General features: G+C 43.1%; 1 protein-coding gene across 23 annotated transcripts in view; it reads left to right on the top strand.

Moving 5' to 3' along the window:
- Window positions 1–24,477, top strand: part of RIMBP2 (RIMS binding protein 2) — an 883,237-nt gene that overhangs the window by 683,262 nt on the left and 175,498 nt on the right. For all 23 annotated transcript variants that reach the window (XM_073628097.1, XM_073628121.1, XM_073628271.1 and 20 more), the window contains 3 exons: window positions 2,396–2,472; window positions 4,225–4,334; window positions 20,911–21,723. In XM_073628097.1, coding sequence (XP_073484198.1) covers window positions 2,396–2,472; window positions 4,225–4,334; window positions 20,911–21,723 — 1,000 coding nt within the window. The remainder of the gene's footprint in view (window positions 1–2,395; window positions 2,473–4,224; window positions 4,335–20,910; window positions 21,724–24,477) is intronic.

Genomic DNA, 24,477 nt, shown 5'->3' with positions numbered 1-24,477 from the left:
GTTTTTTTTATGTATGAATACATATAGAATAACTAAAGAAACATTTACAAAAAAATGTACTTGGATAGGCTAAATAGTTGCAATGATATGTACAGTTTTACTAATACATGCAAAAGTTGCAAACTTTTATCCAGGCATTAGGATTTGTTTAACCTTCAGGCTTTAAAGGGATTAAAGCTTATTTACTGATAGTTAAAGTGATTCTAAAGGATTTTTTTTGGTTTTTGATAAACATGTCATACTTACCTGTGCAATGCCGCCTGCTATGGGGGCACCCATGTGGGCTCACTTTCAAGCTGGTGCTCTTGGGTACAGTGCTGGATTGACAGTGGAAGTGGAAGAAAAGCCAAGGTCTACCTTTTCCTCCCCTCCTACTACCTACAGTATGTTACCTAGTCTATATAAAAAGAATATGTGTGCTTACCTATTTTTGTTCCGCTCTGATCTGGTCACGTATCCTGTAGCTCCAGCTCCTCTGAGTCAGTGGGCGGCTACAGCAGGTGAGAGAAGGGAGCACCGTCAACGGCTGGGCCATGGCAGCCTATGGGTGACATCATGGCTCTGGGAATTCCTGGACATTGACGAGCACTCTCTTAGCTGGAACTACAGAATCACATGAACATACCCAAATGAATTAAAAATCCACATACACATTTTTTTTTTTTTTTATATACAGGTTACATAGGATAGGTAGGGGGAGTGGGGGTAGGCAACATTTTTAAGAATACCTTGTTTTTCTTCCACTTTAAAAACCAAAGCATACAAGACCATTTTAAACAATCATTGTAGTTAACGTTTCTCAGTGCTTTTACTTGCCATTTGTAATGTTCGCTGCTCTGCTGAGGCACAAGAAAAATCCAATCATTATTGTGCAGATCTTAAAGCCTATGTTATGCACAATGCAAGAATCACACACTCAGGGTTGTAACTATGTGAAATGGGGCCCCACAACAAAACTGTTAATGGCTCCCTGACTCTTTAATCACCATGTTTATGGCAATTCTTTTAGTGAATACCAGTTGCTTTCTTTGCAAGCCTATGCAGGTTCCAAAACTATATATACATGCAAAATGCTATTGCTACCTACATAAATCATTGTGTAACTAGACAGCTCTGGGCACCATAAAAGGTGCACAGTCTGCTATGGCTATATACTGTGTTTAACCCTTTGCATACAGTGCTTCTTGATTTTATGTTTTGGTAGCAGAGCAGTCTCCTGACATGGAAAGGCAGACGTATTACCTTAACTTTAGGCATGTGATTTATATCTACTTTACAAATCAAATAATTGTCTATTGTCAGAAATGGTATGTTCCATGTATAGGAATCTTTTCAAATTGAAACATGTAGGCTATTATTGCTTTTCAATTTACAAATTGCAATTTACATTTTTGGCTGTCATGCTGATCTCTTGCTTCAAAATTTTGCATGATTAAGCCAAAACAAGTATGCAGATGAGAAGATCTGACTTCACTTTAAATTTCCTGATATACATGCTTGTTTTGGGTCAATGACCAAAAAAGTACTAAGGTCACTAGTTCATTTTAAAAGAGATATGTATAGTCCAAACTTTTGAATAGAATGTGGATGGATTATAACCCCTGTTACCTTTTTGTTGTCTGTGCCACGACTAGTAATGCCGCGTACACACGAGCAGACTTTACGGCATACTTTGACCGGCGAACTTTTCGACGGACTTTACGACGGACTTTCCGAATGAACGGACTTGCCTACACACGATCAACCAAAGTCCGACAGATTCGTACATGATGACGTACGACCGGACTAAAACAAGAAAGTTCATAGCCAGTAGCCAATAGCTGCCCTCGCGTCGGTTTTTGTCCGTCGGACTAGCATACAGACGAGCGGACTTTTCGACCGGACTCGAGTCCGTCGGATAGATTTGAAACATGTTTCAAATCTAAGTCCGTCAAACTTTTGATAAAACAAAGTCCGCTGGAGCCCGCACACGATCGAATTGTCCGACGAAATCTGGTACGCCGGACCAAGTATGCCGTAAAGTCCAATCGTGTGTACGCGGCATTAGATTCACCTTCTCTAGGTATCTATAATTATTGCCCCCTGAACAGAAAACAAGAAAAATTTAGAGTTGTCACCAAAACAAGAGGTGAAGGTAAATCTTCCAAGGGGGGCACCTGTCCAAGAGGGGCATCCATCTCAATTTGCAGAGATTTCTTCTCACTTCCTGTGGCATCTGATCGACAGGAAACAGGGAAACAAACGTAAATCTCCCCAACAGGACACAGACAGTAAAAATAACCTGACAGAGGTTTTCACTCTACCCTACTCTATAAAGAAAAACAAACAAAAACATTTTGGCTTTACTTACGCATTTAGAAGCCTAGATAATAAAGTAGTGCTCTGTTTCCTCCAGATGGATAATGAACAGAATACGAATACCTCAAAGCAAAGATACTCTGGGAAAGTACACCTTTGTATTGCACGTTACAGGTAATGAACAATTTACTACCTCCTGACAGGTATGCACTGTAATGTGCATATGCTATGTAAATCTAGTTATACAGCATGTTTATTATATACATTATCATTTTTATATTTGAATATAGAGCTGGATATTGGGAATTTTCCATTTTATGTGTTAGCAGCCTAGATCCCATATATAGCTTCAAAAGTAAAGCGAGCCTGTGCTTTGCTTATACAGGGAAAAACAGGTCCACTTTAACCACTTCAGCTCCAGAAGGTTTACCCCCCTTCATGACCAAGCCATTTTTTGCAATATAGCGCTGCGTTACTTTAACTGACAATTGCGTGGTCATGCAACGCTGTACACAAATAAAATTCAGGTCCTTTTTTCCCACAAATAGAGGTTTCTTTTGGTGATAATTGATCACATCTGCAGTTTTTATTTTTTGAGCTATAAAAAAAAAAGACCGACAATTTCGAAAAAAAAAAAATATTTTTTACTTTCTGCTATAAAACATACCCAATAAAAAATTTAAAAAATCTAATTTCTTCATCAATTTAGTCCAATTTGTATTCTGCTACATGTTTTTGGTAAAAAAAAAAAAAAATTCCAATAAGCGTATATTGATTGGTTTGCACAAAACTATTTTTTTTATTTTTTATTTTTTACTAGTAATGGAGGCGATCAGCGACTTATAGCAGGACTGCAATATTGCGGTGGACAAATTGAACACCGAACTGACACTTTTTGGGGACCAGTGACACTAATACAGTGATCAGTGCTTAAAAATATGCACTGTCACTGTACTAATGACACTGGCAGGGAAGGGGTTAACATCAGGGGCGATCAAAGGGTTAAATGTGTTCCTAGGGGGTGCTTGTACTGTGGGAAGGCAGATATACATGTTTCTGCTTAGCAGAAACACAAGATCGCTTCCCTTGCAACAGAATGGCGATCTGCCTTGTTCACATTGGCAGATCGCCATTCTTCCTGTGCCTCGAACGATTGGTGGGTCCCAGCGGACATCGCGTGTCCAATCACAGTGGGAGCGGGTCGCCGGAGGTTCTCATCCCAGACCCGGAAGTGCAGAATAACGTACCATTTGGTCCTGCTGGACACCAAGATCATAAAGGGATCAAGGACACACTTCATACAGAGAAGTCTTTTCATGTAATTTAGTTTCAGCTCCAGATACTGTATATGCAAATTTTGCCCAAAGTGCAATCTGCATGTGCATCCTGATATTGTCACCCAACTATTGGGATATAATAACACTACTACTAATTACTACTGAAGAAATATAAACACAAAGTTACTCTGAATGTTGCTTGCAAAGTAGCTGAAAATAGTATCCTATAGTCACAACTCTCTTGTCATTTTAAATGTTCTATTTATTTCTTTGATTAATCATTATTTATTTAACATTACTAATTGCAGTATTTTAATTTAATGTCCAATTTAAGTTTTGATTTCACACATTATACTACAAGACTTTAATTTAAAAATGCAATTTACAAAATTACTATTAACAACCCAGTTGGTAACTCTCTTTTTTGACATTGGTAAAATAATTCACAACCCACACTTCTGTAAAAATGTTCTTTGCAAAATGTTTTAATTGCTGGAAATAATTTTGGCTACATTAATTGACAAGGAACTTAAATTTTACTCATAGTTGTGGTTAGTCATAATGCTGGATGCTAAGAGGAAACAACTTTTACTTTCTCTTATTGTTCATATCTCCTGCTTTCTCTCACTTTGTTGTCCTTTTGTAATAGTTATAATCCCTTTGATGGACCAAATGAAAACCCAGAGGCAGAACTTCCCCTGGTGGCAGGAAAATACCTCTATGTATATGGAGATATGGATGAGGATGGATTTTATGAAGGTATTTCAGTTAATCCTCTTATACTTTTCTACTATATCTGAAGGTTTTATCAAAATATGGTCAATTTCGGCTGAGTTTGTGCAGATCAGTGGCATCAGTCTGACTATCCTATATTTTAAATTGGTGTTGGCTCGGTTCTCTGCTATATTCTTCCACATGAACTGACACAGGGTTACTATGTATAATCCCAATTCCAAAAAAATGCTGTGTAAAATCTACATAAAAATATAAATGAGAGGGGTTCTGATGATACATAGTTCCTAGTGTGCCACAACCCATATAAAGCAGGAAAAAGAAAAAAACCCTAGGGATGGGACTTTAAAGGCACTACCAAAGAAGAATTTTTTTATGTAGGAAAAAGAGAAAAACCCCTAGGGGTGGGACTTTAAAGGGAGCGCAAGGTTGGGACTACCAAAGAAGCAAATTGTATAGATAAAAAATTGTTTGTTTTATTCAAGGATACATTCGAGCATGGATACTGAACATGGTCATGAAAACTGAAAGATCAAGGTATACAACAGGTATAGATACAATATCCTATACCCGTTTCGTTTCAGAGCTGATTGTCACCTTCTTCATCAGGGGTTTAACTGGATGTATATAGTCTATAAAATTCAAATACAGACAGACAGTCAAACAGTAAATTGGTGCATCTACCCAATAACATATAAGTGTGGGAAGAATATATATATATATTTAACAACTCACATCTAATTCAGTTGTATATACATGAAGGTTCCATGTTAACTTTAAAAACACTGTCACATGACGTCTCCGGCAAATCTGCCCGCAGTGTATCTGCTTTCAAATAGAGGTTTATGATGAAGGTGCCCCAGTATGTGAAAAAAGCACAAAAATAAATAAAATAAAAACTAAATTTTATTGGGGAATTACAATTGATTCCCCTTCTATTGCCTTCCTTCTGTGGCCTTCTCTTCCATTCTCTTCTTCTCTTTTTTCTTTTGTGTCTTTTTTCATACAACCATGTATTTTTTGCCCCATTATTACTTGTTTTGTTTTGGATTCTATGCTGTGTATCCTGATGTACACACTGCCACATGGAGTGTCTGTCTCTCTGGCCGCGATGTGCTTTGGCTACTGTTATACATACCTATACAAGTGTTGCTTTTTAAGTTACCCACGCTCTCACGACTGCTTTGGCAGTTCTGCGTGAAATATTAATTTCTTACTTTGTTCCGTTCTTTATCCCCTCCCCTTTTTTTCCCCAACATACTATTTTTATGAAAACAGCTCCGTATGCCCGGCACGGCTAGGACGCCCCTTTTTGGGGTGGTTTTAGGTAGTGGCTGTGTTGTAACATGTTTCATCTGCCACTCTCCCTGTGTCTCCATGGTGACCGGTTATCGGCCTCCTGGAGATACTTCCATGCCAGTGAGACACTCACGTGTGGCGTCACTCCGTTGCGCGGTGCATGACATCATGTGGAGCACGCGCGGTGTGGACTTGTAACGTGAGGACGACTCAGGGGGCCTATAAAGAGTCCGGGGCTCTTCCTAGCTGCACACAGCTGTCACTAATCAGGTGGGTGGCACGGCGGAAATGAGCAAGCATACAGTGGGGACGGAAAGTATTCAGACCCCCTTAAATTTTTCACTCTTTGTTATATTGCAGCCATTTGCTAAAATCATTTAAGTTCATTTTTTTTCCTCATTAATGTACACACAGCACCCCATATTGACAGAAAAACACAGAATTGTTGACATTTTTGCAGATTTGTTAAAAAAGAAAAACTGAAATATCACATGGTCCTAAGTATTCAGACCCTTTGCTGTGACACTCATATATTTAACTCAGGTGCTGTCCATTTCTTCTGATCATCCTTGAGATGGTTCTACACCTTCATTTGAGCCCAGCTGTGTTTGATTATATTGACTGGACTTGATTAGGAAAGCCACACACCTGTCTATATAAGACCTTGCACCTCACAGTGCATGTCAGAGAAAATGAGAATCATGAGGACAAAGGAACTGCCTGCACAGTGGCCTCCATAATCCTTAAATGGAAGACGTTTGGGATGACCAGAACCCTTCCTAGAGCTGGCCGTCCGGCCAAACTGGGCTATCGAGGAGAAGAGCCTTGGTGAGAGAGGTAAAGAAGAACCCTAAGATGACTGTGGCTGAGCTCCAGAGATGCAATCAGGAGATTGGAGAAAGTTGTAGAAAGTCAACCATCACTGCAGCCCTCCACCAGTCGGGGCTTTATGGCAGACGGAAGCCTCTCCTCAGTGCAAGACACATGAAAGCCTGCATGGAGTTTGCTAAAAAACATCCGAAGGACTTCAAGATGGTGAGAAATAAGATTCTTTGGTCTGATGAGACCAAGAAAGAACTTTTTGGCCTTAATTCTAAGCGGTATGTCTGGAGAAAACCAGGCAGTGCTCATCACCTGTCCAATACAGTCCCAACAGTGAAGCATGGTGGTGGCAGCATCATGCTGTGGGGGTGTTTTTCAGCTGCAGGGACAGGACGACTGGTTGCAATCGAGGGAAAGATGAATGCGGCCAAGTACAGGGATATCCTGGATGAAAACCTTCTCCAGAGTGCTCAGGACCTCAGACTGGGCTGAAGGTTTACCTTCCAACAAGACAATGACCCTAAGCACACAGCTAAAATAACGAAGGAGTGGCTTCACAACTCCGTGACTGTTCTTGAATGGCCCAGCCAGAGCCCTGACTTAAACCCAATTGAGCATCTCTGGAGAGACCTAAAAATGGCTGTCCACCAACGTTTACCATCCAACCTGACAGAACTGGAGAGGATCTGCAAGGAGGAATGACAGAGGATCCCCAAATCCAGGTGTGAAAAACTTGTTGCATCTTTTCCAAAAAGACTCATGGCTGTATCAGATCAAAAGGGTGCTTCTACTAAATACTGAGCAAAGGGTCTGAATACTTAGGACCATGTGATATTTCAGTTTTTCTTTTTTAATAAATCTGCAAAAATGTCAACAATTCTGTGTTTTTCTGTCAATATGGGGTGCTGTGTGTACATTAACGAGGAACAAAAATGAACTTAAATGATTTTAGCAAATGGCTGCAATATAACAAAGAGTGAAAACTTTAAGGGGGGCTCTTCTCCAGTGGCAATCAGGCCATCTGGGAGATGAGCCGGAGATTTTCATTCAGGATCCCTAATTTAACACCAGTAGGTACATTTTTTTAACCAGCCCATATCTTTGTGTGGATACTTCTTGGGATGTTTGATTCAGGGGAGGGTATTTTCCCTTAACTGACACATAGCATGTCAGTTCCTTATCCTTTTGATACTTATTTTATTTGAAGTTATGGTATTGTTTGCTTTTTTATGTCCCTTTTCTCTGTATTGGGGCATACACAATTACATCTCAGGATTTTATTTTTTTGAGGGGTTATCCTTTTCCCCACTGCTACCCAGCAATCTTGGTCCCCTCTGTAAGGGGCGTATGCCATTTTTGAGCATTATATCCACACAATATATGGGTTGCTCTGACTATTTTTAAACAGCAATGGTATTTACCTCAAATTTTTGGGTTCCTTTTCAGCAAACTCTGAATCTCTGCCACCCTAGGCCCTGATATCGTGGTCTGTATGAGACTCTATAGGTAGGTATGTTTTTTGTCAGCATATAGCTAGATGCTTGCATGGCCATCCATATACTCTCTGTATATATGTATAGATTCATTTGTTTATCTGCTTTTTCCCTAGGACTCCCCTTCTAGGCCTCAGTGTCCCTGTTTTTTTCTCCAGGGGCTTCTTAACACCCTTTCCCTTCTGGGGTAGGGCATAGTCCCTTTGTTGTTTTATTTTTGTGCTTTTTTCACATACTGGGGCACCTTCATCATAAACCTCTATTTGAAAGCAGCTGCATGCGGGCAGATTTGCCGGAGACCTCATTTGACTGTGTTTTTAAAGTTAACATGAAACCTTCATGTATAGACAACTGAATTAGATGTGAGTTGTTAAATATATATATTCTTCCCACACTTATACGTCATTGGGTAGATGCATCAATTTACTGTTTGACTGTCTGTCTGTATTTGAATTTTATAGACTATATACATCCTGTTAAACCCCTGATGAAGGAGGTGACAATCAGCTCTGAAACGAAACGGGTATAGGATATTGTATCTACACCTGTTGTATACCTTGATCTTTCAGTTTTCATGACCATGTTCAGTATCCATGTTCAAATTTATCCTTGAATAAAACCAACAATTTTTTATCTATACAATTTGCTTCTTTGGTAGTGCCTTTAAAGTCCCAGCCGTGCGCTCCCTTTAAAGTCCCACCCCTAGGGGTTTTTCTCTTTTTCCTACATAAAAAAATAAGGTAATTTTGAAATTGATGGCAACAACATGTCTCAAAAAAGTTGGGACAGGGCAACAAAAAGCTGGCAAAGTAAGTGGTTCTAACTAGGAAAAGCTGGAAGAACATTATGCAATTGGCAATGGGTTAGTAACATGATAGGGTATAAAAAGAGAGAGACAGAATGTTTCAGAAGTAAAGATGGGCAGCGGTTCACCAATCTGTGAAAAGCCGCATCTAAAAATTGTCGAAAAGGTTTCAGAATAATGTTCCTCAAAGTAAAATTGCAAAGACTTTAAATATATAATAATTTACATTGTTTGTTATTATCAAAAAATTTAGAGAATCTGGACAAATCTCTGTGTGCAAGGGACAAGGCAGAAACACAATATTGGATGCCTGTGATGTTTGGGCCCTTAGAAGGCACTGCATTAAAGGCATGACTCTGTGATGGACATCATTGCAGGGGTTTCTGAATAATTCCAAAAATCAATGTATGTGAACACAGTTCATTGTGCCACCCAAAAATGCAAGGTAAAGCTCCAGCATGCAAAGAAAAAGCCATTTCTTTCTCATACATCACGGGACACAGAGCCTCAGTAATTACTGATCAGTTATATAGGTATCACTAGGTGATTGAACACTGGCACACCCTAACCAGGAAGTTCAAACCCCTATATAATCCCTCCCCTTACAGGGATACCTCAGTTTTTACGCCAGTGTCTTAGGTGTTGGACGTGTAAAGATGTCCTGTGCTGAGCTCCAAAGGGAATATCCTATATCCTATACCGGGGCAAGCCAGGCGAACCGGATCCATTTCAAAGTGTCCTTTTTAGGCCGAATTGGATGGTACCCGGGCCTAGTGTCCGAAGAAACAAGGTTTTACCTGTAATGCTTCCTCTTTTTAGAGAGCTGGACCTATTTCTTATTTCTGGCCGGATGCTTTACAGGCCCAGAACTGTGGATCCCCCTATCCGTAGGGGGCCCCAGTCTCTGAAGGTTTTTTCTAAACGGAACCCACCGTGAGAGGTGAAGATTGGGTCTCTATACAGAACCCTGTGGCTGGATAAGGTAAGGGAGATTCCACAGAATTTTTTAGTTCTAGTGGGTTTCTCCTTTGAAGTAAATGCATGCTATGCCTATTGTCGCCACCGGGGGCTACCAAGAGCACATACCTTCTCATGCTGATGTCTGTCTCAGTGTTTCACGCTGCACAGCTCCTCCAGCCGAGCTCCAGGTAGGATGGGATGGAGGGTTCTCCTCCGGGTGATTCCCCCCAAGAATAGGGGGGGCCACAGGTGGTCTGTGAGGCGGTAGTATACCGCACTGTCACCGCCATCATTGCACATGCAGGCCCCATCACTGCCGGCCTCTCTCCTTCCCCCTCTACCCCCGGTCTTTTTCCTCCATGCTTGTCAGAACAGGAGGGGCGGCTCGCGCGGGAAGCGCACGTTTTTTGAAAAAACGAGGGGGGGCGGTAGAGTGGGGGGGGGGCAGAGCATCAGCACGGCCTCAGCGTGCTCAGATGCCCACGCTGCCGGCTGCATGGCTATAAGAGGCACACTTTACAGGTGCACACAGCTTTTGGAGGGACACAGAACTGACAGGTTGCATGTAAAGTGGAACACAGGCATTCCCCTAGGCAGCATTTACTAAGGAAACACTAGGACTGGGCATTGGTAGCAAGGCTGTGGCTAAGACTACATCGCTCAGCAGTCAGTGTTAATTTTTGTGATACCTCCACCTTGCACTATGGGTAGAAGAGGTTCAAATACCCCAAGAACCAGAGGCTCTAGGGGATCTCCTTCGGGTTCTGAGGGCCACCTGTCTGCAGCATCTTCCCCCCCTGAGGGGCCAGGGACGGCTAGCCAGGGAGAGCCGTTGGGGTCAGGGGCTACACCTGCTTCTGGCACTTCAGCCCCTGTATATATTACGCAGGAGGTTTTTTCCTCAACCATTAATGGGTTAGAGGAAAGATTAATGGCCGTGATCACATCTTCACTCAGTGGAAGAAAACGCACTAGGCCTTCCTCTGCTACCCAGGACCCTCAGACTGAGGAGCTCTGGGATAGGGGAGAAGAATCCCTTTCAGAGGATCGGGATGGGACGGATGATTCCCCTTTAGAGGAATCAGGTGGAGAAGGGCCCTCTGCAGCTTCTCAGGATGAGAAAGTCTTAGTGCAGATCCTTGCTGGATTGGTCCGCTCCACATTTAAGTTGCCCGTATCTGAATCAGTTAAAGAACCTTCTTCGTTGGGGTCACTGAAGCCTCCTCAAACAGCACATGCTTTTCCTGTTCATAATTTACTTGAAAAGCTCCTATATTCTGAGTGGGATCACCCAGATAAACGTTTTTTTCCACCGAAAAAGTTTTCAGCACTTTATCCTATGGAAGAAAAGTTTATTAAGATGTGGGGGATACCGGCCGTTGATGCCGCCATTTCCTCCGTAAATAAGAGTCTGACTTGTCCTGTAGACAATGCTCAGATGCTCAGGGATCCTGTGGATAAAAAGATGGAATCCCTGTTGAAAGATGTTTTCGCCTTAGCAGGCTCAGTGGCCCAACCTGCAATAGCAGTGATTGGAGTCTGTCAATACTTAAGAGACCATGTTAAGCAGGTCATCAAAGTTTTACCTGAACAGCAGGTCCAGGGGTTGGCTAACCTTCCAGCGGTCTTATGTTTTGCTGTTGACGCCATCAGAGATTCTATCATGCAGACCTCTCGTCTTTCACTTGGGTTGGTGCATATGCGTAGAATCTTATGTTTAAAGAATTGGTCAGCTGAAGCACCATGTAAGAAGCTCCTGGCTGCGTTCCCATTTCGTGGTGCAAGGCTGTTTGGAGAAGACTTGGATAACTATATCCAAAGGATCTCTAGTGGGAAAAGCACTCTTTTACCTGTTAAGAGAAATAGTAAGCGTCCCTCTTTCAAACGGACTCTGTCCCCAGAGCCAGCAGCATCAGCCTCCAGGCAGTCGCGACGCCCTCCTCCGTCTGGGTCAAGAAACAAGAGTCAACCCCAGGGACAAAAGAAGTCCTGGGGGAAGAAGTCTACTAGACAAGACACTAAGGCCTCTTTAAAGGCTCGAGTGGGGGGAAGACTGCTACAGTTCTCAAAGCTCTGGCAGGAGGACTTCCAGGACAGATGGGTAATCTCCACGGTAACCTTAGGTTACAAACTGGAGTTCCAAGAATTTCCCTCTCCTCGTTTCCTCAGATCATATGTCCCCAGGGATCCGGAGAAAAAGCAGTCGCTCCTTCTAGCGTTAGAGCGGCTTTTGTCGCAAGAGGTCATTATAATGGTTCCCACGAAGGATCAAGGATTGGGCTTCTATTCCAACCTTTTTACGGTCCGTGCGGTCCAGCTGCGTTCCAGGCTCGCTGCGGGAAAGCTCTTCCTGGTATCGGCTTCACCCATGGTGTAGTGTTTGCGTTTTTTTATTCTTGTTCCCACATGGGGATTAGTTTATTTTAATAAAGCCTTTTTAATATATACTACACTATGAAGTGATATCTTTTCCTATGAGGATTTTTTCTCTGGCGATTCCCCTTCTTGGACGTGGTGGTGGAAGGTGTTATGGATGATTGACCTGGGAACCCTGGGACAGAGGATAACCACATTTCAGCAACCACGGGATACCATCCAAGAGGACGGCATTGGAATCTTATATTGTCTGTCACCCCTGCAGGGGTATTGGGAGCCGGTGAGTGGGGAGCCAAAAGGGGGAGCACAGAAGTCACGGATATCCTTCTTTGTGGGCACCACAGTCATCAATGCAGCTGGAACTTTGTTCTGATATCCCTATATATATTTTTGAATATACCACTTTTGATTAGACTTTTTGAATTTTTTACCTTATTTTTTCTTTTATCCATTATCATTTTCTCCTACTGGCTTGCATTTGTCATCAGCTTTTGGAGCACGTTGGACTAATGACAGAGTTGCACATGCAATAAATAGCACTCAATGGTTAGCACTTGCAACTGATTAATACTTCACACTTACCCACTATAGGTTTTTATTTTTTCATTTTTTTCAATTTTTTGATGGTATTAATCATTGTATGAGCAATGAGATTTGTTGCACTAATTTACTTTTTGCGTATGGTATTTTAATATTCACTTTATTTATTTTAGTTATTCACTGTATTCACTTATATACCCCCCATAAGGGAGCGCCATAACCCCCATCTACACTTTGATACATCCGTTAGCCCTTTGAGGGTCTAAATTAGGGGAGGCAGCACACCTTTTCCTTAGTCATTCATCTCTTTTCTTTAATATTTCTCCTTTTTTCTTCTTCTTCCCTTTTTTTTCCTTTTCCTCTCTATAGGGGGTTTCCCCTTTCCCCCCTCTCCCTTTCCCTTCGCCTTTTTTCTATCATCCCTACCTTCCCCCCCTTTTTTCCCTTTCCTTCTCTCTGTCCTAAGCGCAGAGATTTTGTGGTTTTGATACTGCCTTTCGGGATAGCCACTGCACCTCGAGTGTTTGCAAAAATCTTGGCTCCTCCTCTGGCCAGATTAAGGGCCCAATGTATAACTGTCATATCATACCTAGAAGACCTGCTCTTGATAGACCAGTCGGTAGCCTCTTTGAACGAGAGCTTGAGGACCACAGTCAAGTATCTGGAACACCTAGGTTGGATTCTCAACCTAGAAAAATCTTTCCTAAAACCAGTAAGAAGACTGGAGTATTTGGGTGTGATTATAGATACAAGCCAGGAGAAAGTATTTCTACCTCAGGCAAAGATCATTTCTTTAAGGGAGCTGATTCTGGTAGTCAGGACCAAGAAGGGTCCTTCTGTCCGCCTTTGTATGAGGCTGCTAGGAAAGATGGTGTCTGTATTCGAAGCAGTACCCTATGCTCAGTTTCATTCAAGACCACTACAACACAGTATCCTGTCGACCTGGAACAAGAGGGTTCAGGCATTAGACTTCCCAATGCACCTGTCTCATGCGATGCGTCAGAGCCTCAATAATACCCGAAAACCTACAGAAGGGGAGATCCTTTCTACCGGTTTCCTGGACGGTGGTAACAACGGATGCCAGTTTTTCGGGTTGGGGAGCATTTCTGGAACAGTCTGTGGTCCAGGGGGTATGGTCCCAAACCGAGAGGACCTTACCCATCAACATTCTGGAGATCCATGCGGTATTTCTAGCCCTAAGAGCCTGGACTCTAAGGCTACAGGGTTGCCCAGTCAGGATCCAGTCCGACAATGCCACAGCAGTGGCTTATATCAATCATCAGGGAGGCACCTGCTCAAAGAGCGGTGAACCAGATCTTTGTCTGGGCAGAGAAGCAGGTGCCATGCATATCGGCAGTCTTCATTCCAGAGATAGAGAACTGGCAGGTGGACTATTTAAGTCGTCAGCAGTTACACCCAGGGAAATGGTCTCTGCATCCCGATGTTTTTTGGGCTATATGCCAAAGATCGGGGGTTCCAGATGTAGATCTCTTTGCATCCAGGTTCAACAGAAAGATAGACAGATTTGTAGCAAGGACAAAGGATCCTCTTGCATACGGGACGGATGCGTTGGTGATTCCATGGCATCGGTTCTCACTGATTTATGCATTCCCACCTATTCTGCTACTGCCACGAATTCTTCGCAGGATCAGGCAAGAAAGGAAGTCGGTACTTCTGGTAGCTCCCACCTGGCCCAGGAGGACTTGGTATGCAGAAATAGTAAGGATGACCGTGGGTTCCCCGTGGACCCTACCAATACGCCCAGACCTGTTGTATCAGGGTCCAGTGTTCCATCCTGCCTTAAAAACGCTAAATTTGACGGTTTGGCTATTGAAACCCACATTCTGAAGAATCGTGGGCTTTAAGGTCCAGTGATATCTACCTTGATCAATGCAAGGAAGCCAGCTTCCAGATAAATTTATCATAGAGTCTGGAAAGCTTATGTATCCTGGTGTGAATCCAGGGTTTGGCATCCCAGAAAGTATGTAATAGGTAGAATTCTTGACTTTCTACAAATGGGATTAGAGATAAAGCTGGCCTTGAGTACCATCAGAGGCCAGGTCTTGGCCTTATTAGTATTGTTTCAACGACCACTTGCTTCGCATTCTTTGGTCCGAAACTTTACGCAGGGGGTGACGCATCTTAATCCTCCGTTTAAGGTGCCCCTAAACCCCTGGGACTTGAACTTGGTTCTGTCTGTTTTACGGAAACAGCCCTTTGAACCAATACGTCAGATTCCTTTGGTCTTGTTGACAAGGAAGTTAACTTTTCTGGTAGCCATTTCTTCTGCTAGAAGAGTATCAGAATTAGCAGCTCTTTCCTGTAAAGAGCCTTATTTGATTTTACACAAGGATAGAGTGGTACTGCGTCCTCATCCTAGTTTTTTACCAAAGGTGGTTTCAGATTTTCATCTAAACCAAGACATTGTTCTGCCTTCCTTTTTTCCAGATCCCTGTTCTTCGGAAGAAAGGTCACTACATTTTTTGGATGTAGTAAGAGCAGTCAAAATCTGGAAGCAACTGCTAAAATTCGCAAAACGGATGTTTTGTTCGTGCTGCCAGAAGGTCCCAATAGAGGACAGGCAGCGTCAAAAGCTACCATTTCTAAATGGATTCGACAATTGATTATTCAGGCTTACGGTTTGAAACAGAAGATTCCTCCGTTTCAGATCAAGGCACATTCCACAAGGGCTATTGGTGCTTCTTGGGCAGTGCATCATGGGCCTCTATGGCTCAAATCTGCAAGGTCGCAACCTGGTCTTCAGTACATACATTCACCAGATTTTATCAGGTGGATGTGAGAAGGCATGAGGATATTGCCTTTGGGCGTAGTGTGCTGCAGGCAGCGGTACAGGGTCCTCAGGTCTGATTGCACCCTACTTGGTTGTGGTTCCCCTCCCCTCAGATAGTATTGCTCCGGGACATCCCATCAGTAATTACTGAGGCTCTGTGTCCCGTGATGTATGAGAAAGAAAATAGGATTTTTTATGACAGCTTACCTGTAAAATCCTTTTCTTTCGATGTACATCATGGGACACAGAGGTCCCGCCCCTCTTCTAATACACTTATATTGCTTTGCTACAAAACTGAGGTATCCCTGTAAGGGGAGGTATTATATATGGGGTTGAACTTCCTGGTTAGGGTGTGCCAGTGTCCAACCACCTAGTGATACCTATATAACCCATCAGTAATTACTGAGTCCCTGTGTCCCGTGATGTACATTGAAAGAAAAGGATTTTACAGGTAAGCTGTCATAAAAAATCCCATGATTCAGAAATGCCGCCATCTTCTCTGGCCCAAAGCTCATTTAAATTGGTCTGTTGCAAAGTGGAAAACTGTTCTGTGGTCAGACTAATCAAAATTCGACATCTCTTTGGTCCAGAGGAGGCGGTGCCCATGGATACCAAAGGAATGTCCAATTTGGTTAGTCTGACCACACAACAGCTGCCCCTTTTATATGCACTAATGCGCCCCCATACCATCAAAAATGCAGGCTTTGGAACTGATTGAACTGAGCGTTTTTAACAAGCCAAAAGGTCCCTCTCCTCTTTGGTCCAGAGGAGGCGGCGCCCATGGATACCAAAGGAGAGAGGGACCTTTTGGCTTGTTAAAAATGCTCAGTTCAATCAGTTCCAAAGCCTGCATCTTTGATGGTATGGGGGCGCATTAGTGCATATAGAAGGGGCAGCTGCTCTGTGGTCAGACTAATCAAAATTGGACATTCCTTTGGTATCAATGGGCGCCGCGTCCTCTGGACAAAAGAGGAGAGCGACCTTTTGGCTTGTTTAAAATGCTCAGTTCAATCAGTTCCAAAGCCTGCATCTTTGATGGTATGGGGGCGCATTATTTCATATAGAAGGGGCAGCTTGCACATCTGGAAAGACACCATCAATGATAATATATTTATAGGTTTTAGAACAGCATATGTCTCAACTCTTTTGAGATGTGTTGCTGCCATCAATTTAAAAAAAATTAACTTTTTTGATTAATTTTTTTCTTGGTACATTTTCTAAGTTTTAGTATGTGATGTATTTTATATTTTCTATTGTGAATAAAATATGGATTTTTGAGATTTGCAAATCATTGCATTTTGTTTTACATAGATTTCAGACCGTGTAACAACTTTTTTGGGGTTGCAATACAGTTAAAATCTTAATATAATATACAAAATGAGGGGTATAAAACTAAATTTCTATGGCTTCTAAATGCAATAAGCAGTAACAGGGTTGATTTACAAAAACTGGAGAGTATAACATTTGGTGCAACTCTGCATAGAAACCAATCAGCTTCCAGGTTTTATGTCAAAGTTTAATTGAACAAGCTGAGGTTAGAAGCTGAATGACTACCATGCATGTAGATTTTGCACTCTCCAGTTTTAGTAACTCAACCCCATAATATTGAAGTAGTGGATACATGGAATGCTTATTTCCTAATTGTTAATTAATTGACAAAGGATATTCAGAGACGGTTGGGTTATATTGCTGCTTACAGAAGAATTAAACACTAGCAAACATAAGGTGTGAGGCAAGATAACCCTTCCTTCTCCCAATATGCCTCAGTTTTTGTCCTAGGAGAAAGGATGTACTTTCCTCTCTGGGGAAAACACCATTTACTTTAATTTTTCTGAAGATCCTTTTCTGCTAACGCATTTCTTCGATACTGCTGAACCAAGAGTGCTCCTCAATGCAGTTATCTGGACAGACTGTCCACCAGCTCTGGACGCTGTCCCCACTGAAGAAGGCATTGGGAAGGCCTGTAATGTGACCCTCTGGCACTGAGTTTTGCTAGAGGTGATGCAGATTTCCTGTGTCAACCACGGTTTTGGCTATCGATATACTTATTCCAGACATCGGCATGTTATATCTAGTTACAGTGGTCCAGCTTGGAAAAAAGAGTTTGCTCCAGCTATCTGACTAAATTGTTTGTAGATCCCACCCCAAATACATAGTGTAAATTGGGTTTTTAAACGGACCACAAACAATAATCATAAAAAATATTACAAATATATTAGTATATAAGACACAAGACATAAATGACAAAATTTCAAGGCAGTAAAAACAAACACACAAAGTAGGGGAGAAATATACAGCCAGCTGAAAATGAAGCCCAAGCTGTCAACCGACAGAGAGTCCGACGCGTTTCAAAAACACACACAGTGTAGATTTTCTTCAGGGACTAAGAAAAGGCTTGAAACTTCCAAAGCTGTAGTTTAAATCTATGATGATAAAATATAAGTCATCAAAAATATATACAAACACATCAGTGTACATATTATAATTATCATACAATTTATGCATGAACAGACGAACATGCATATTACAATGCAGCCAGGAATTTAATCAGCTGAAAATACTGACCCCAAATGTAAGCATTCCACCAAACAACAGAAATGCCTCAGAAAGTGAAGAATAAATGGTCTGCCAAGCCCACACATGGATATCGGCCACAGTGTCCTAAGCCAGGATAATTTGCATGAGACCCAGTAAATACTTGTAAAAAGTGTATTGGGCCAGAGGATCTCACTGCAACATATCTACATAGATATAAACAGTTGTTTACTCATTGGTTTACAGATATTGGTCAGCTTGGACCAATTTAACTATGTATTTGACATACCTGGCTAATGCTGCTGGAAGCTAAAAAATACTGACGTAAACACTGCTATTTCAGTGAATTCTACTTCTTATGGGTCCTGTGCCAAGCTGTTGCTCTACGTTGTGAACATAGGAGGTTGGCTGCTTGGCTCGGGTGCCATTGAGAGAATGCTTTGTGTTTCTGAATGATTACAAAGATTTCTCTGATTGGATGAGGTGGAGAGGCAGGGTGGTGATGTCACACTATTTACCTACATCTGAGAACGTTTTGTATACATTTATATGTATGTGTATGGAAAACATTCTCTCACTGGCGCCCATGCTGAGCAGCTAAACTCGTGTATTCACAAGGCATCAGACAAGCCCAGAAGCACGGGACCCAGAAGCCAGTAGAGATCACTGGAGACTGCCACCAACTAGGTATCACACATACATACAGTAGTTACATTAGTCCAGGCTGGACCAAAGTAACTATGTATAACATGCAGATGCCTGGAATTATGCTTTAAAAATAAATACATCTGGAACATTATGTGAAAATGTATGTACAGTGGGGACGGAAAGTATTCAGAACCCCTTAAATTTTTCACTCTTTGTTATATTGCAGCCATTTGCTAAAATCATTTAAGTTCATTTTTTTCCTCATTAATGTACACACAGCAACCCATATTGACAGAAAGACACAGAATTGTTGACATTTTTGCAGATTTATTAAAAAAGAAAAACTAAAATATCACATGGTCCTAAGTATTCAGACCCTTTGCTGTGACACTCATATATTTAACTCAGGTGCTGTCCATTTCTTCTGATCATCCTTAAGATGGTTCTACACCTTCATTTGAGTCCAACTGTGTTTGATTATACTGATTGGACTTGATTAGAAAAGCCACACACCTGTCTATATAAGACCTTACAGCTCACAGTGCATGTCAGAGCAAATGAGAATCATGAGGACAAAGGAACTGCCTGAAGAGCTCAGAGACAGAATTGTGGCAAGGCACAGATCTGGCCAAGGTTACAAAAAAATTTCTGCTGCACTCAAGGTTCCTAAGAGCACAGTGGCCTCCATAATCCTTAAATGGAAGACATTTGGGATGACCAGAACCCTTCCTAGAGCTGGCCGTCCGGCCAAACTGAGCTATTGGGGGAGAAGAGCCTTGGTGAGAGAGGTAAAGAAGAACCAAAAGATCACTGTGGCTGAGCTCCAGAGATGCAGTCGGGAGATGGGAGAAAGTTGTAGAAAGTCAACCATCACTGCAGCCCTCCACCAGTCGGGGCTTTATGGCAGAGTGGCCCGACGGAAGCCTCTCCTCAGTGCAAGACACATGAAAGCCCGCATGGAGTTTGCTAAAAAACACCTGAAGGACTCCAAGATGGTGAGAAATAATATTCTCTGGTCTGATGAGACCAAGATAGAACTTTACCTGTCCAATACAGTCCCAACAGTGAAGCATGGTGGTGGCAGCATCATGCTGCGGGGGTGTTTTTCAGCTGCAGGGACAGGATGACTGGTTGCAATCGAGGGAAAGATGAATACGGCCAAGTACAGGGATATCCTGAATGAAAACCTTCTTCAGAGTGCTCAGGACCTCAGACTGGGCCGAAGGTTTACCTTCCAACAAGACAATGACCCTAAGCACACAGCTAAAATAATGAAGGAGTGGCTTCACAACAACTCCGTGACTGTTCTTGAATGGCCCAGCCAGAGCCCTGACTTAAACCCAATAGAGCATCTCTGGAGAGACCTAAAAATGGCTGTCCACCAACGTTTACCATCCAACCTGACAGAACCGGGGAGGATCTACAAGGAGGAATGGCAGAGGATCCCCAAATCCAGGTGTGAAAAACTTGTTGCATCTTTCCCAAAAAGACTCATGGCTGTATTAGATCAAAAGGGTGCTTCTACTAAATACTGAGCAAAGGGTCGGAATACTTAGGACCATGTGATATTTCAGTTTTTCTTTTTTAATAAATTTGTAAAAATGTCAACAATTCTGTGTTTTTTCTGTCAATATGGGGTGCTGTGTGTACATTAATGAGGAAAAAAATGAACTTAAATGATTTTAGCAAATGGCTGCAATATAACAAAGAGTGAAAAATTTAAGGGGTTCTGAATACTTTCCGTCCACACTGTATGTGTGTTACTTTGTGATAAAAACAGGCAAACAAACACAAATAGCTTCTAAAATAAGTGCCGACATCCCTTGTTTGAATACAAAGTATAAAAGAAAATTGTTCCATCAGCTATGAGACATTTTGGATACCACTATATGTCACAACTCAACCAAAACTGAGATTCACATTTTTTACTGCACAAAATCATATTAAAATATTTTTCTGATACTAAGTATGCAACTACTTCTATTACTTCTTGGTCTCTCTCTCCCTCCCAGTTATATAGTTGATGTTATCCAAAATATCTCCAACAGTTACAATACTTGAAAAGAAAGAGAAAAACATAGAGAAAGAATTTGTCACCACTCCATGATCACCCTGTTACACTAAATGGAGTATGTTATTTTCAGTATTGTAAATTAATTTATTTAAGTATTTTGGATATCATAAACTATATAACTTGGTGGAAGACACCAGGAAAAATAGTTGAAAACTCTTTGCATTTGTATACAGTATATGTTTGTCAAAACTCGACAAACGTTTCCAGTAAACTGTAATTAGGTGAGTTCTTATGTTTCTCTGTATATTTTCTCTACACAGGAGAGCTGCTGGATGGCCAGAGAGGGCTTGTACCTTCAAATTTTGTGGATTTTGTACAAAATGATGAGTTTCATGTGTCGAGCACTTTGGCCAGTGAACAGGAAGAAAATTTTCTCAATCACTCTTCCCCTCTTCTTCAAGGGGAACATAAACTGGAGATCACACCTCACATTCACATAGAGTCCAGTGTGCTGAACAATGGCACAGGGACTATGGATGTGAACATTGATGAGATTGGAGAAGACATTGTGCCTTATCCTCGCAAAATAACCCTTATCAAACAACTCGCCAAAAGTGTTATTGTGGGTTGGGAGCCACCACTAGTGCCACCGGGCTGGGGTACCATCCACAGTTATAATATCTTGGTGGGAAAAGAAGTCCGTGCAACTTTAAACTTTGGGAGTAGAACCAAAAGTCTTATTGAGAAACTGGATCTTGCCACAGTTACCTATCGCATATCAATACAGACCGTCACAGATCGAGGCAACTCAGATGAACTGCAATGTACTTTGTTAGTTGGGAAGGATGTCATCGTAGCTCCTTCTCATCTCAAAGTTGACAACATCACTCCAATGTCTGCTGAACTCAGCTGGCTCCCAAGCAACAGCAATTATAGCCATGTCATTTTCCTAAATGATGAGGAATTTGACATTGTTAAGGCTGCCAGATATAAGTATAATTTTATGAATTTAAAGTCCAATTCAACATTCAAAGTAAAACTTCTGGCAAAGCCTCACCAGATGCCATGGCAGCTCCCTTTGGAACAGAGGGAACGCAAGGAAGCATATGCAGAATTTATTACTCAACCATTAGGTTAGTGGCATTTACTTAATTCTATAACATAACTGCTGTGATCTTTTTGTTTATTTCTTCTTTTTGTATAACTTGGATTAAAGAGACAAAGATCGCAGTTTAGGGATGTTTTTTTTTTTTTTTTGCTACACACAGGTGACCTCTATCCTATAGTTACATACAAGAACACTGACAGCTGCCTCAACCTAAACTTATGCCGAATGCACACGTTCGGAATTTCCGACGGGAAATGTTCGATGTGAGCTTGTTGTTGGAAAGTCCGACCGTGTGTATGCTCCATCGAACATTTGCTGTTGGAATTTCCGCACACAAATGTTTGAGAGCAGGTTCTCAAATTTTCCCACAACAAAGGAAAGTCTGATCGTGTGTACACAAGTCCGATGCACAAAAGTCCACGCTTGCTTGCAATCAAGCAGAAGGGGCTGGACTGGCTATTGAACATCCTTTTTATAGTCCCGTCGTACGTGTTGTACGTCACCGCATTCTTGACGTTTGGAATTTACGACAACATTTGTGTGACCATGTGTATGCAAGACACGTTTGATCCAACATCCTTCGGAAAAAAATCCACGGTTTTGTTGTCGGAAAATCCGATCGTGTGTGCAGGCCATTATTCATAACATATTGGTTATTCTGAAAATCATTAGGCCAAAAATGTCAGTTTCTGATCAGTGGAAAGCAGTGGGAGCTCTCACATGTATTGTATACTTCAGGATTTCATCAGAAGATCTTCACATAAATTTGTAAAGTATAATGTACCAGCTTAATGAAATACATATTTGTATACTTTCAAGTTAAATATACTGGGATACAAGGCAATGCTGGGCATGGGGTCGGTTGAGAGGCTGCCTCAGCGCAACGCATGGAGGCACAAGGGGGATGGCAATGGGAAAATTCCTGTGATACTTAATATCATCCGATGGGCTATGCAGTATTTTCTGGTTTAAATCAATTACAACTAGCACAGAAAATAGTAACAATCATTTTTTCTCCATTCACACAGTATGAACAGTGCTGTGTTTTGGCCTAGGCCAACAAGGCCCAGGCCTAGGGCGGCACTTTGCGGGGGGGCGGCAAAAGGCCGTCCCCCCCCCCACGAGAACGGCACCTGCGCCCTCTTCCCGCACAGCAGGGCCACCATCAGGGGAGTACAGCTTAGGAGTGGCGTCGGGTGAGGAGGAAAAGCCAGAAAGCAATTTAACTAGGAGCCGTCAAGCCGCCCCTGTAAAGCCCTGATTCTATCTCTGAATGGCCCTCTGCTGTGGCCAATCATGGGGAGGGACACAGCGGGCAGGAAGCTGGGCGGCGGCCCGCTGAAACCAATTAGAGCCGCTCTTTCTCTCTTCGGCTGACAGAAAGGGGAGGGGGGGCGAGGGGGGAGTTCTCTGGCAAATGGAGCAGCAGCGCTGTGACAGGGAGAGGAGAGATGCGGGCTGTCTGTGTATCTCCCCCGCTCGCCCCCCTCCTCTCTCTGTCAGCCGAACGGAGAAGAAAGAGAGAGCGGCTCTAATTGGTTTCACTGCGCCGCCGCCCAGCTTCCTGACCGCTGTCTCCCTCCCCATGATTGGCCACAGCAGAGGGCCAATCAGAAGACTCTGGGGGCATCATGGGAAAAGTAGTCCCTACAGCCCCCAGCATGCATGCATGCACTCTGCTGGGGGGGGGGTTACAGGAGGAGAAAAAGAGTACTGTGCTGGGGGAAGCCAGAGAGGGAGCCACGCTGTACCTGCATCACCCGAGAGGGAGCCACGCTGTACCTGCATCACCCGAGAGGGAGCCACGCTGTACCTGCACCACCCGAGAGGGAGCCACGCTGTACCTGCACCACCCGAGAGGGAGCCACGCTGTACCTGCACCACCCGAGAGGGAGCCACGCTGTACCTGCACCACCCGAGAGGGAGCCACGCTGTACCCGCACCACCAGAGAGCCACGCTGTACCCACACCACCAGAGAGCCACGCTGTACCCACACCACCAGAGAGCCACGCTGTACCCACACCACCAGAGAGCCACGCTGTACCCACACCACCAGAGAGCCACACTGTACCTGCACCACCAGACAGGGAGCCACGCCACCAGAGAGAGCCACGCTGTACCTGCACCACCAGAGGGGGAGAAAGATGAAGCCACTGCCGGGGTACAGACATGCTACACTACTGACTAGAGTCAGCCTGGGCAACCCAGAGTGAGCGAACGTCCAGACGGAGGGATCACTGTTGCAGTTTCACCGGGTCTGGTAAGAGAGCCTGTTGGCCATTATCCATTATTGTTCCCAGGGACTGAGCCATTAGGAAGTGCCTATCCTGATATACTCTAGGCCTTATTGACCGCCATAATGAGCTCCAACGCTGGGCCTCCAGTCCAAAAATTAAGGGGGGGGGGCACACAATTTTTACTGCACCAGGTGACACCAAACCTAGTGACGCCACTGTCCCGGAGCCCACAACAAGTTACGGCACTGAGCTTCGGTAACTGGCCATACAGGGTGCGCTAGCGTGGGCACCCAGGACATCTGCCACCCGGGGTCCCACAAGCGCCGATCAGCTTTCCGTAGCAGCCACCACCTCTCTCCCCACTGTCAGCCACACACACTCCTCAGCTCCTCCTCCTTCTCGGCTCTAATGTTCTAGTGTACACAGTCAGGAGGAGCCACAGAGGAGGGACATGACTTCAGTGCAAAAGCCACGCTGCTGGTCTGAGGTCTGTGTATAGTTTACAGTGGAGGGGGACACAGTAACCGGGAAGGGGGGCAGA

Source organism: Aquarana catesbeiana, linkage group LG01 (genome assembly GCF_042186555.1).
Source record: "Aquarana catesbeiana isolate 2022-GZ linkage group LG01, ASM4218655v1, whole genome shotgun sequence".
NCBI lineage: Eukaryota > Metazoa > Chordata > Amphibia > Anura > Ranidae > Aquarana > Aquarana catesbeiana.
Note: the sequence above shows the minus strand (reverse complement) of the source record. Positions and strands in the feature narration are given on the sequence as shown.